At 37.4% G+C, this 14,838-nt stretch overlaps 1 protein-coding gene across 1 annotated transcript; it reads right to left on the reverse strand.

Annotated features, from left to right (window-relative positions):
• Positions 1-685: 685 nt before the first annotated feature.
• On the reverse strand, positions 686-3,943 carry LOC116192620 (peroxisome biogenesis protein 16). Its single transcript, XM_031521219.1, has 8 exons — positions 3,447-3,943; positions 2,808-2,865; positions 2,314-2,530; positions 1,910-2,193; positions 1,537-1,805; positions 1,384-1,451; positions 1,135-1,196; positions 686-1,040 (listed from the first exon to the last, which is right to left on the reverse strand). The coding sequence occupies exons 1-8, from the start codon at positions 3,513-3,515 to the stop codon at positions 979-981; spliced, it is 1,089 nt and encodes a 362-aa protein (XP_031377079.1). The 5' UTR covers positions 3,516-3,943; the 3' UTR covers positions 686-978.
• Between the last annotated feature and the right edge of the window lie 10,895 nt (positions 3,944-14,838).

Raw genomic sequence — 14,838 nt, forward strand, 5'->3', positions numbered from 1 at the left:
AAATCCAAACAAATATAATCGTACTAAGCTTATTAAAAACGTTTCTATTGATTCCTCAACTCCTTGGTAAACACTTTTTTATTGATTCCTCAACTACTTGTTAGTTTCCTGAGCGTTCATATGCGCCACCTGTTCAGTCAAAGCGATGAATCGACTAAAAACGATTCTTTAGCACGAGAAACATGCAAAATTTATACCCAGACGGAAATGCAGTGATCCACTCTAATTTGATGCTCTTTCTAAAGGCTTTATTTAGATGGACGGATTTGGAGGGATCAGAACATATGTCGCAAGACCGTAACTACGACAATATGAGTGATTTCATCCAACAACATTCAACTTTACTTCTTCAGTACCCAAGTATACCCTCTCATACTTCACAGTTGAATAGCAGCAAGTCGGCCACTCCATTTCTCCCATAAACAAACCATAGCTGATTTGATAAGCATACGGGTACCAGGATACTTCCTAGTACATTTAAATGAGTCATCGAGCTCCGGACAAACCGCACTGCAATCTACTTCCCGACATGGCACTAGGTTTAGACTCGAGCAATATGCTAATACAAGCTCAGATCTGGCTAGCAGCATGGATGGCCACTGCAATCCAACTACATAATTACCTCTCTATCACTAAGTTCCATTTGCTCATCATATCCTCGAGACGAATCAACAAATTGGAATCAAAGGCAAAACTTATTTATATGACAGTCCGAACAGTGACCATCATGATTATGCAATATCTTTAAGAGTCATGATCACAGGATACAAAGCTTTCATGAACTAATAATTCCAATCAAAGCATTTTATTGAGCAGCCCTATAAATTAACAATATAGTAACAAACACTTGCCTGAAGGAAGACGCCATCTAAAACTTCTCTTTTGAAACAAAAGAATTGTTTGAAGATCCCGACAAAAGGGAACATCTTTCTTACACTAGGCAGAGCGATTCCTGAAAACTCAAGAGGCTAAAACCACTTATGAACCTGACATGTACGTGTACCTCATCTGAGCTCCAAGGATGAGCTCGATTATTTTCTCTGCAATGTAAGATAGAAACCGAAGCATGAGATACACAAAAGTGATTTTTACATCTAGACGAAGATGAAGGGAAAATGAGCATATAGAATATACCCGTAAGCATTCCTACAATCGGAACAGGTTCCAGTAGTTTCTCGGTGCTTTCTAGTCTTTTCCTGGCTCATCAAGAAATAGTGTTTTATCATGAGCACTGTTTTCACTTTGCAAAGCATTAAGACGTGCATCTCTAAGGATATTCAATTACATTATGTTTACTTTGCTACGGGTCTTATGACAATCAATGTTCCTGATGGATCAAGCCTGAAAAGTAGAATCTTCTCATTTTGGGGTTGAAAATACTACCTTGTATACTTGCTGAAAAATGGATCTCTCATGAGGTACAGAGCCCACAGCAGCTTTCTTCTCTTCATCTGAACAAACCAGCCAAGGCCCTTAAAGAAGGTACCGTCTAATAAACTTGAGAAAACCTAGAAGTAACTTTTACAAGAATCTAACCTCTTCCTTTTCGGAAGTAGAAGGAAGATACCGTTTGTTTCCTTGAACACTGGCGGAAAACGAAAATGGCGGAAAGATTCCGACCCCGAGAAGGTCCACCGCAAGTGAAAGAAACCAAGGGGCCCATGATCGCGTCCCATACTTTCTGATAAGTAAGACGTATATTAATGGCCTCGTTATAAAGAGCATCTCTCCTATGAGAAACAACGCTCCACGAAAACCTCTCTCGGACAAAATGGATGAAATTGTTGGTTTCTCAACCACCGGAGCTGCAATACAGTAGCAAGGTTTAGCAATCTAGTCAATAACTTTTGATCCTATAATTAGAGCAGAAGATGGTGATTAAATCAGTAAGTTTATATGCAAAAATTACAAGGAGGTTGCACAATTGACTGCTGATGCTGCATCCTCTGGAGCCACATGGGTTCTGAGACCATCCTCGCATTTTCACCGAACCTACTTAATGCGGACAGTGCCCTGTTTTGTGCGAAATTGTTACTGAAGTGAGCTGGCATTTGTGTTGCGTATTTCGTAAAGTTCCCATCTCCATAGGGAGAACTGGAAGGATCCAACTCCTTATCAGTGTTGGGTGTCTCCCCTCCATGCAAAACCATCCTATATCCACTATTCCGGAACAAGGCTAGCCTAATTAAGACTCTGAAAACCCATAAACATAAAAGCCAAAAGACAAATATGTAAGTGAGGACATGAAAAACAAAAATATAGCTAAATATGTAAGAAGAAAATAAAGCAAAGATAGAGAGCTAACTTGCTTACTTAATGCCCTCAGTCGCAGCAACAAAATTCCACTTCTTGGCTTCACCATAGAAATGTTCAGCTGCAACTTCAATTAGAGTTTCCAAGTCTTTCACTGTTGATATGCAGAGTCCATACGGGAATGAAGAAGGTTCAGGGGGGTCTTCATGTGTAGGAGCTGGAGTTGTTTCGATTATATGCTCGTTTATGGCAGTGATCACACCCAAAATAGCGGTCACTGCAGGAAATTCAAATATTTCACACCAAGAAACAAAACAACCCTCGGAAATAAACCCAAATGCCTCTCACTAGATTAAATGTGCACCCGAAGAGTGTCAGCACGACAAGGGAATCAGAGTAGATGGTTTTGATTACTATTTGAACACAAACTTTTATCTTGGGAAGCAAAAGAAAAAGAGGTAAAAAACCAAACAGGAGCTCATGACGTGACAAAATCATTCCTTTGAGAACCTATGATGAAAAGTAGATTAAGTGTTACCGAATATTCACAAAACCTGCTTCTGCTCCAAGTTCTGAGGCAGAAAATCGCTCAGGGAGACACCATGTTAAACCCTGCACAAACAGCAAATCATATGAGTATCATTTCAAAAGTCATCCAGTAATGGGTCCAAGCTCATAATCATCTCGATTATAAAGGATCTCAGGTTCTACTCTTGCATTGATAATCCACACAAATATTGTTCAGACAATCAAGCAACTGAGAAAAGCTAATATGTTGCCATTGCCTATAAAAGACGGTCACAAGAGACATTTGTATCACAAAAGTAGTGCTCCGAGGTGCCGACGAACATATAACTGAACGTAAACAAGCTGATGACCACCATTTTCATGCCTGAAGACTTGACAACCGTCGCCTCGGGAAGATAGATTTTCTCAACCAGTCATTTCAACGTATGGCAAAAACATCTATCGAACAGTTAACGCTCTCAGCAACCTTATCCTACCAAAGATAAACAGGCGGGCATGGACAAGTCATCCAATTTTCACCGATTACAAGTCTGAAGTCATCAAGCGACAGTTCTTGCCGTGCCTCAGCGCAATTACTCTATTGCACAACACATCAACCATGACAAGCAAGAACTGGTACGAGGAAGATGCCAATGTCGGGGAGCTTGAGATAGAGCATGTCTTACGTTGGCGAGAGACTCCAGAGAGTGGACATAGTCCTTGTTCCTTCTTACCCATCTCTTATAAGCTTCCATAGCTTCTCCGAGCTCCACTGACTGACTGACAAACAAACTGACCGTCTTCGTCTCTCCTCAATCAAGCCCTAATTCCGTCAACCCACCTCCTCATCCTCGGACCTCGATGCCTCTGAATCTCATCGATTTTGGGATGACAGCCAAAATCACAAAGACCCCAGAAGCCAAGTAAGAAGCTCCCTCCGGGTCTTCTCCCTCCTCTTGGGGAAGAAGAAAATCAGAGAAGAAGCCCGTCAGCCGTTGGGACGCCGAACGCTGATGGAACCCTTCGGCGATATGACTTCCCCGGCCGTTGATATTTATAGATCGGCAGTAGCGGACGGACGAGATCTGCCGGCGTGTTGATTGGTGGAGTCTGGCGAAGCACTGTATTTAATGTATTATTATAAAATAGAATTTTATTTTAAGGATATTGTCTGCCCTGTGCTTTTCTTGTGTACCTCGATGAAATGAAATGAGAAGAATAATTATCTTATTCTAATGTACAAGCAATAAATACTCGCTGCAAGGGAGATCTTTCTGAGGTTTCACTGAACAAGTACAGAAAAAAAAAAAAAGGGACCAAATTCTCAAAGGAGGATTAAGCCTTAGGATTCAGCCCAACAAATCTATGATATGTACTTTTGAAACCAGAGCTCAAACTCAGCTATTGCTCAGATTTTTCAACCAAGTCAGCTATTGTTCCGTTTAAGTAAGATTTCGGATTCGAGTTTTTGTGAAAGTAAACAATCTGTACTTGGAGAGTTTTACCCCTTAGTGAGCCGAACCAACTCGATTAGATTAATCGGGGCCTGATTGGACTTTTCGGATATCAGGGTTTACGTCGAAAAATATTGAAATTCCAATCACATTTTTCCGGAGAGATCACAAAATATTGTGAGCATTTTGACCGATATTAATGCTTTACTCAAGCTTTGATTAGATTGCATTTTTGAATCTCTTTACCACTAATAAAGTCCACCCATATGAAATGCAATTCGTCTGACTCCACAATATCTCGCACTTAAATTTGAGTTACATTCAATGAATTACTATTATCTATTAGACTGCATAGTTATTGGGTGTTTTTACACCTTGTTTTCATTTTGTCTTGTGGTTTGATTTGGAGGATCAATTCAGTGAGCTTTCCTCTCACGACCTTATTGACTGTATTCTCCTCAATTACTGTTGAGGAAAAAGACATCAAAATATCAAAGTGATATTTGGGGGAAAAAAAAAAAGTGGAGTGCGTCATCTTTTTTCTTGTAGGGTAATTAATACAATTGTTATTGGAGTATGGACAAAAATAGAAAACCAAAGTAGGCTTTCTCCAATTTAGTGGTAAATAAATAGATAATAATACATATAAAATACATATTTTTTTTTTCCAAAATCAGGGATAAAAGGAAAAGTGTAATAAAATATAATAAAATGATAACTACGTAGTACCACTAATAAATATTTTTATGCCATGATCTAGGTTGGAGCACTCGAGCTAAGATCTTGAATGGTTGCTATTTATCAAATATTAATCCCGAAACAATATGATTTCTGAATATCAGTTTCAATTATTGCAAAATTCACATCTCTTAAAACAATATTTTCATTTTTTTCATAAAAAAGAAGAAGAAAAGGAAGTATTTTCCTACGTGTGAACATCAATCTTTTGTATGCATAACTTCTTGAAAGACCCATCCCTCAACTATCCTCATATAAACAAATTTTATTGTACTTAATGTAACATTAGCCTATTCATACAATTCCCTCATCTTTGCCGGAATATTTACACTATGAGAACAGCAGCATTATAATCCCACACAATTCATGAGAAGTGTTTAGAATAGCCAAGAAGTTACTCGTGAAAAATGAAACGATTGAACGGAGGCCTGACCAAAAATAAATTCCAACCTACCAAAACTAATGTACGGACCTTCTTGGACTATTATATATATTTATATCCAGCTAGTTGATTAAATATGAGGTATGGTGTGGGTGCTTATTTCCCAAATTTATATCATCGTACATTATCAGTTGGTGTGGGTGCAAAACGTTTTTCACATGAGAGATTTAATTAATTATTGGTTCCACACAACATCTGCATTCATGAAGTGCGCCAATATTATATAATAATTTTTTTTATGAGTAATATTATATAATAATATTGGGATCCAAAAAAGAAATTGGGGTTAAGAGAAAAGTGGCGTAATACACTGTCATACGTTCCCACTTATAAATAAATTAGTTTTTATATTTGATTTTAAAAATTATAGTGCATTTGATAAAGAAGTAGAATTATGATTTAATTTGATTTCAAACTTTTTACAAATTTCAAAACGACTTAAACTTTTGTAAAATTTCAAAAAGTAATCCACCATCTCTATCTCATTCTCCACTTTCTCTCTCTTTAGCAACCTTCTCCCCCACCCGATCGTCCTCTCTCTCTCTCTCTCTCTCTCTTTGACAACACCTTTTCTTCTTGGACGAGTGCATTATTTGACATACACACGATTTTCATTCAGTGTACGTCTTGATTATTTATCGCTGTGCCAAAAGATTCAAGATTGTAATTATAGTTTGGTTACTGTAAATAATTCTGCGATATCTTAGAGCTACTTGCTATATTTTTATATACATGTATATACATATAAAATCCTTGGAAGATTAAAAGTTGATATCGGTAAATGAGATGTGAACTTTTTTAATTAATTATGCTATCTAGATTTTTCTCTTAGTTTGATAAACACCCTCTACTTACAGGCCACTTACTCATCCTCGCTCAGACCAAAACGAGGAAGAGTTTATCTTCCCCTCTCATGCATGCATGGCAGTGTTATCTTCTTCTTCTAACCCTTACCTCTCTCTCTCTCTCTCTCTCTCTCTCTCTCTCTCCTCCCCTTCAAAATATATCTTATTTACATATTTTACTATTGATTTTTCTCTTTTCCTTCTTTTTAATATTTGCTTGATTGCTACTATTAGGAGTTCTTTATATGAGTTGAAGGACATCAAAGACAATAGCAATTAACTTGGTGAGAGTTAATCCCACATGGAAAGATAGATTAATAGAAAAGTATCTATGGATTTATAAGAGATTGCTTTTCACAATCTACTAACTCAAGTTTTCGGATTAGAGATGAGGTCTGATCGCTTATAGGTGCAGTGAAATTTTACATGGTATTAATGTGGGTTAGATTTTCGCGTGCCTGTGTGGGCTTACGCCATGCCAAGTCTCTTTAATTGTCTCTTTGTCGAGGACGGCCAAAGTACGCCAGTGTTGGCCTGAGTGTGGAGCTTGTGGTCTTTTTAATTGTATCTTTATAAATGCCCGGCTCATAATCAATTCTTGAGAGTGGGTTCTTCAAGTCCAGGTGGCAAGCGTATGTGAAATGTCAAAACTCGAGCTTTTGGGTTGGAGATGAGGCTCAATCGCTTATAGACACGGTGAAATTTCACACAACTCAAGTACCTTTTGTTTCATCTTTTCTCTATTCATTTTCCCATAGAAGTGATTTCTTTAGTAGCTATAAGGTTATTTGGCTCATTTCTATGGGACAATATTTTTCTACATATTGAATATTCGAGAATAAAATTCAAAATTCTATTTGTATAGTTTAGTTTATAGGCAATATAATAAGAGCATGATGTTGTTCAAGATAAGTTGATGAGTAACCAATAAAATGTTGGTTGAACAGTAAAAGCAGTTCCAACCCTTCTATAAGGAGTAAAATACAAGTTTGAGTCTCAAGAAATGCACTTGTTGGGAGGGGAGTAACATTTAATACTCGATTTCTCGGAATTGTGAAACCAATGTCTCCTACAATTTTATCTACTGAAAAAGTATTAATCTACAGGAAAAAAAGATAAGTTGACTAGTATGAAAATCTATTTTAAGATGATTATTGTCCTATAAGATTCTTTTTGTTTATGTATAAGATTTTCTTTCTTCAAATGCATATTAATCGCTGGCTTATATAATTTTCAAACCTTCGGCCCTGTATTACTAAAAAAAAAGTACAAATAACCTTTTCTTAAAAATTAGTAAACAAATACTGTTAAATGGTGGAAAGGAAAAAAAAAAGAAAAAGAAATTACAGTATGTAATTGAATGTACGAAACTGAATGCACTTAATATTAAACGCAGCTGAAAAATTGAATTTGAAAAAACTAGCCAATTTCGGTGAAGATTAAAACCAAGCAATATAACTCAACGATACAACTATAATAAATTACAACAAAGGTTGATCTAGTCCAAAAGTTTTATCATACAAATTTAACTTGATAATTTGCAAAATAAAAATGAAAAAAATTTAATCAATGTCTTCCCAAGAAAGATTTTTTTTTTGTTAGAAGAGAGGTCCCGTTGGCCTAATATAATGAAATATAAATTCTAAGGTCTTATTTGGTAGGCGGAAAAAGAATGGAATGGAATGTTTATTTCTTCATTTCACTTTACTTTCTCATATAGTGTTACTTGTGCTAGTTGGAAAAGGACATTCCCTCATCATCATTTTTTTTTCATTTTAATGGAATAAACATCCCTTCAAAAAGAAAGGGAATGTCATTCCCCTTATTTTCATACTATTTATCGTGAAGTGTCATATATATTTTTTAATTTACTAATGGGACAACACCTGAGTTGCAAATGCATACTACGTTATGTTTGTTATATAGTTGATTTACCACATACAACAAAATCAAACTAAGAAAAACAACAATATCACAGTCCGATTTAACTAAAGCAGCAGCAGATTATGCACTACGTTAAATCACTCGAGAAATTATTGTCTTTAGCAAGGGCTTTCATTTTCTGGATTTCCTCCTTTTATTTATTCTCTTGTCAGGTTCTCATCATCCTATATGAAATGTAAATTATCTTATATTTGGAAAAGTCTTAATAATGATCCGAAGAAAGCAGGAAAGTTTCATGGCAGCTCATTTTTATTAACCAGAGAAGAACTCTTACACAAAGCGGCCTCTGTACACATCAAACCTGATATTAGAAGTACATGAAGATGAAGTTAGTGTGCCAACCACTATAACAGAATCAGTGTCAGTTTCTCCATTAATCCTGCAAGTTTAAGAAAAGCCTGATGTTCATCCTCATACTCTTCCGCACCCTCTTGCAAAATAGGACCACTTTCCCCTTCATCGAACACCATACCAGCATCATCCTCATTGTCACCATCATTGCCATCATCAGTTGTCAAATCTTCCTCACCGGAATCATCCATCCTCATTAGAATCATCAAAAATCCAAGAAGCTTGCAAAATTTGTTCAAGCACCACAAAGATGAACAATCAAATCGAATAAAGATGCCTAAAAATGAGACATATTAAACAACGTCAGAAATGTGTGGACTGTGGAGAATACTTCAAAGCGAAGGCGAACCTGTTATTCTGATATGCCTCGAAGGGGAATCCTCTTTCTTGATTTCTCCGGTTTCTGAGATGTCTCTGCCTCAACCATTTGTTCCTTAGCTGGGAATGTATGCTCAGGAAAGGAAAAAATGGTACGCAGTTAAAAAAATTCGATCTTGCTGAATTTTTTACAGTAATAAAAAAACATAGAATTATCCTCAGAAAAGGCATGATAGCAAATTGAAGTACTTGATTTGCACCCTTTATATGCAACATAGAGGCCAATCTTGGCAAAACTTGAATTCTGCTTACTACCTTGATTTGGTCAGCTCAAAAGCTCATTATTTATTTCATGAGAAAACTCTGATCAACCAAATAAAAAAGAAGGGTGTCAAATAGGCTGGAAAAAATGTACTTCGTAATTTTCTTCTAGAATTTCAAAGGTGATTCTACCTGCCCACCAACTAGAGGGTCCGAAACATTCTCATGGGCGATTCTACCTGCTTCTAGAATTCCCGCTTCATCTATTAGAAACCATCAATTGAACAGGCATCAATTAACAATTATACAGGAATCTTCGCAAAGCTATCCCGAAGGCAAGAAACTTCATTTTCCAAGCTTATTAGACCACGACATAGAAAATATAGTGAAATGCAATAATATTCAAAACAATTTCAGTCGACACGCACATAGATAGCAGCAATATTCCCGTTTTTCCAAATGCGTTTGAACTGATATTAAATCACACGAAAAGATATATAGGGTTCCACTAGTTGTGGGGTATCATGAACATATTCAATAGGGTGGTTGCGCACTACATAAAGAACATCACACGTCCTACAAATCACACTTAGCATCTTACTAAACAATCTCCATAACATGACTACCTACAAATGAGTCCCCCCTCACCATGTCACACAAGTAAGGAAAAAAAGGACCTATTGAGATAACATAGCACGTGATAACAATTAACAACCCGAGTTTTATGGAAACCTGCAATGAATCGTTTGGCTGCAATAATTCAGAGGCCACAGAACTAACAGCTGATTAACTGAGAGAATGTGTCCATGGACATAAACGATGAGAAAAAGAGAAAATTCTTTTGGATTGTGATCTTCATTTGCCATATCCATATACAACAAATCAGACAAAAACTGAACCACTGTCAATAGACAGAAATCAAATTTCTAATGAGGTTATTGATTTGCTCAAAAGTCAAAAGCACTTCTTCTCACCAAATATCTAAGCATCCTTTTTCATCAATCAAAATCAACTTGCCTACCCCATCATTTCCAACCATCGTTAGCTGAATTATTTCACAAGTCATTTTTAGGCTTGATTTGGGAGTGTTGTTACTGATGGAGAAGTATTGAAACAATATTGCTAAAAAATAAGTGTAGATTTCAGAATAAGTTAAATTTTAGGAACAAACTAATTTAAAAACTGTTGAAAGTAAGAAAGACAATTTTAAACAAAATAAGCAAAAACAGATATCATAAGCACCTATTAACATGCTTGAGAAAATCACGTTTGCAACCGCAATTTCGGCCCAAACCGTGGTTTCAAAAACTCTCACTAACACCAAATTTGCTTAAAATTATAAGGAAAAGCAATTATGAAACCTACGACCGCACTCTCAAACGAACTCTTTTATTTGTTATAATAAAAATAATACACTCTATTATTTGTTATATATTTTTTTATTTATTGGCAATGAGTAATATCATGGAAGGGATGAGAATTGTTAATACTGAAAACAAGGTAAAATAGACAATTTATTTACGAAATACAAAGCAAATAAAAGTCCATTTAGATTGAATTTAATCAAAGGAAATGGTAACTAGTCGAAATGCACATAAAATAAAAATAATTACATCTATAAGAATCTAAGGAAATACGATAGGGAGAACGATCAAGATCGTCCTAAAAGTTTTGCATATTTTTACTTTTAAGTCCTATAAGTTTAATTTTACAAAAAGCAATCCTAAATTATTTCGAAAAGTGACTAATTTAGTCCATTCCGTAACCAGTTGTCACGGAGTCGATGATCTGGACTTAACACCGTTAAATTCATCCAAGATGGCTACAAATTGTCCACATGCCAATTTTTTATTGGAAAAAAAATTAAAAATCACAGAATATTAAACAAGAAAAGAAAACAACAATTACAAAAAAACAAATAAAAAAAGAAAGGAAGCCCCAATCCTGGTCGGACTGGGTGGAGGCCTCGCCGGCGATCCCCACCCTCGGGATGAGGGTCACGGCCTTCTTGTTTGAATCGAGCTGACTTCCTGCATAAGGGGTTTTTTCAAGCAAACAGTCTAATGCATGCTATGGAGAGAAGAATACTGAGACAAAATCGTCATCTATCGAGCAAATCAACATAAAAAACTAGGAAATCGACTATTTGAAGAACAAGCTAAGGAATTCGATCTTAGCAGTCTTCCAGTGAGAGAAAGTCCACATCTCTCCCTTTCTTCCATCCACCATTAAACAATTATCATCACATTTTCCTTTTAGTTTGCACTAATTAATCCATTTTCGTTATATACATATATATATATATGTGTGTGTGTGTGTGTGTATACATATATAAATATCTCCATTCTCGTCGCTTTCCAACAGCGTTACGCTGATTGGGATAGCAGAGAGCAGACATAGAGAGACGGGGAAAAGAGAGAGAGAGAGAGTCGATTTCACTCCTTCGGGATCAATCGGTTTTGATCCATCAATCTGCGGATTAATTTGGGTTGTGGGCTCGATTCGCATTATGATCTTCCATTTCTCCTATCTCTCTGTCTTCGATTCAGTAATTGCTGAGCTAAATTGACTGTCACTGGAGCTGAATTGACTGCCGACCACTTCATCCCAAGGATTGGGGGTCACCGGCGAGGCCCCTACCACAGGCAACCACCCAGCCCGACGAGGGCTGGAATTTTCTTTCTGTTTTTAATTTTTTTTATTTTCTAGTTTAATATTCTGTGATTTTTAATTTTTTCCAATAAAAAATTGATACGTGGACAATTTGTTGCCAGCTCGGACGAATTGAATGGCATTAAGTCCATATTAGTGACTTCGTGACTGTCGGTTATGTAATGGACCAACACAATCACTTTTCTAAATGATTTAGGATTATTTTTTGCAAAGTTAAACTTATAGGACTCAAAGTAAAAAAATGCAAAACTTTTAAAACTATCTTGATGATTCTCCCAAAAACAATATATTCGTAAATGAATTTAAGAGTCGATATAAGATTATATCAAATAATTACCGCAGAATAACCTATGTCGCGCTCGCACTTATAAAAAAGTAAAATTTATCGGTATAATAGAACATCGGCAGTCTTTTGAATTTAAGAACTGACATGTCTCCTCTCCTTAACACCGTCCTCCTCCTCATCCTCAGTCACTCAATCCATAAGTTCGAAGAGAAAAGGCATCGATATCCCCACCTCCAATTAATCACCAAAATGAAGAAAGAAATGAAGAGGGCAAAAAAAAAAAAAAAAGAAGAAGAAGAAGAAATCAGTCCGCACTTGTAGAAACGTCCATGAGGCTGATCTGGAGCTCACCTCAACGACTAAGCTGATCGAAGACTCCCTACAAGCCTCTGAGGCCACTCGGCACTCCCATTTATTGGATTGGATTGCAGAGGCTAAAGTGTTCCTCCCGATTCTTGAAATAAGACTGTCGGGGCAGATGAAGTAGCATTGAAATTGTAAAGATTTCAACTTCCCTTGATAATTTACTTATACCATGGAAAAATGTCTAAAATATGCTTAGTGTTCTTTACATGGTTTTAAGTTTCACATATTATAATTTGGCGATATTATATTCCGACACTATAGCTTGTCGTTGATGACTGCCAAGGAAATTAAGTTATGCAGTTTTCATGTAAAATATGTAGAAGAGAGCTTTACCAAAACAATTGACTTCATGATTAATCAATAACACAATTATACGACCTCAAGAGAATTCGATCAAGAGAATCCTCCAATTCTAGGGATGACAGGGAAAGGACAGAGGAAGAGGCTGAGAGAATGATCTAACATGTCACTCATTTCTCAATATCATTATCCAGCAAGAAGAACACCCCTAATTAGGAAGACTGTAAGATCTTCTCAGAAATTGCAGTCCCATCTCATCAACGGTGGTCCTAGTTCTTGCGAAAGTGTAGGAAATTGAGCATTAACCTGAAATAAAGCATTAATCATAATAGAATTCTACCACCTGAAATATGTTTAAGGTTCCTAAACTAATGATGAATTAGTCATTTAACGATTGTTTCAAACAACCGTAACATAATAAGTATCTTTGCTTTTCGTTATTGGACATATTTAAGAATTTTACCCCTGCAAATTACCATCCAGTGGATGAGAATTACGTGATATTTTACGTGATATAGCGCTGCTATTCATACCAAAAGTATATCCTCTGCTCCGACAACAAAAGTCTTAAAATGAGAAACCACAGATTTATGGCCCGAAACTGCAGATGAAACTAAACAGCTTAAAGAGTCATACTTTGAAAGATCCGTACAATGTTACTGTATTATTTCGCAGTCTCAAAAAGAATTTTGGCATTTTTCAGGTAAAGCTGCATTTTTTCGTAAATGGACCAGCTTAGAGAAGCAGTTTCATCAGTAATCAATGGTAGGACTTGACTTTGAGTGGTCATAGAACCCATTTATCCGCATTTCAACATTCATCCCTCTCCTACAGGTTCATGGCAGGGTAAAATAATATTACGAAAAGATTACGACTGTCCATCGGAGGGAGGTGGGAGGGGATGGATAGCAGCGGCCAGCCGGAAGCGGAGGCGGAAGAAAGGTCTGATTCGAAACGGGATGGGGGAGGTTTTGGAGAAGCGGTTGGGTGGGGAAGGGCAGTAGAAGGAGATGTGATAAGTGGTGGAGAGCGGAAGGAACCTGATCGCGGGGGGAAGGGAAGGGGGCTTTTTTGAAATTTATGCGAATTTCTTGCGGGGACCAGTTGTGCAATTTGTACTTTTTTGGACGAATAAGTTAGGATTATTCACACAACGATTACAACTTCAGGAATTTTATTAGGGTTTATAATCTAAAAATGCACACACTATTAATAAATTCTCTAATCTAGTACGTACTTTAAAAATTTTCTAAAAAAGCACAATCGTTTCAAAATTGTCCCACATCTAGCACGCCGTCACCTTCCGTCCATCATTCGCCGTCAATTGCTAATTTTAACTAGGTGGCCATTAATTGCCACATGTAACACTCCCATTTGACTTGCCATGTGTATGGCCATGAAAAACCTAGTGGCGGGGCCATTTTTCTTTTTCTCTTCCTCTTCCACTATTCTTCTTCCTCTTCCGTGTTCTTCCTCGTCGATGAATTTCTATTCTTGAGTCGGAGGACAAGGGAGGCTGGGTTTCATCAGGGCACGAGGAGTAGCGACAACTCATAAGGGAACGAGTTGGGTAGCAGCAATGGAACTCAGGGAGCTCGAGAAGGAGCTACGGTAAGCAGTACAGCAGCACACCAGCAGGGAGCAGAGCTGAAGCTCGTGGACCCTGGAGGAGGCTGAGGTGGAGGTCGTGAGCTGAGGAAGGCTGTGAGGAGGGAATGAAACGGCTGAAAGGATGATAGAGGAAAGAGGAAGTTGGTGGAGTGGTGGTGATGTAAGGAAACATATGTAGGAGGATGTGGATGAAATATGGAAGGTTGTGGAGGGGATGGAGAAGGTTTTGGAGGAAGGAACGATCTGTGGGTGTTAAGAGAGATAGAGGAAGGAGAAGTCGGGAGGGAAGGTAATGATTGAGGACGTGGACATGGCCGAGAAATGGGGGAAGGCTGTGGTGATGTCGGAGCCAAGAGGAAGGGAGAAGAAGAGGAGGTGTCTGTGTGTGTGTTGTGGAGAAGAGATAAACGGGGTGATGGAGATGGATGGTGATCGAAGAAGACAAGGAGTGATGGAGGTGAAGAGGGCATGTGTGCATGTCTGAGTGTG

This window comes from Punica granatum, chromosome 1 (assembly GCF_007655135.1).
Source record: "Punica granatum isolate Tunisia-2019 chromosome 1, ASM765513v2, whole genome shotgun sequence".
In the NCBI taxonomy this organism is placed as follows: domain Eukaryota; kingdom Viridiplantae; phylum Streptophyta; class Magnoliopsida; order Myrtales; family Lythraceae; genus Punica; species Punica granatum.

Bases quoted from the DNA above. Each gene is read 5' to 3' on its own strand.
- LOC116192620 (XM_031521219.1), bottom strand. From the start codon at position 3,515: ATGGAAGCTTATAAGAGATGGGTAAGAAGGAACAAGGACTATGTCCAC. The intron at 2,531-2,807 runs GTTTTGTGAATA...AATTTCCTGCAG, and splicing joins AGAACTTGGAGCAGAAGCAG to TGACCGCTATTTTGGGTGTG. The intron at 2,194-2,313 runs GTAAGCAAGTTA...ATGGGTTTTCAG, and splicing joins GCTGCGACTGAGGGCATTAA to AGTCTTAATTAGGCTAGCCT.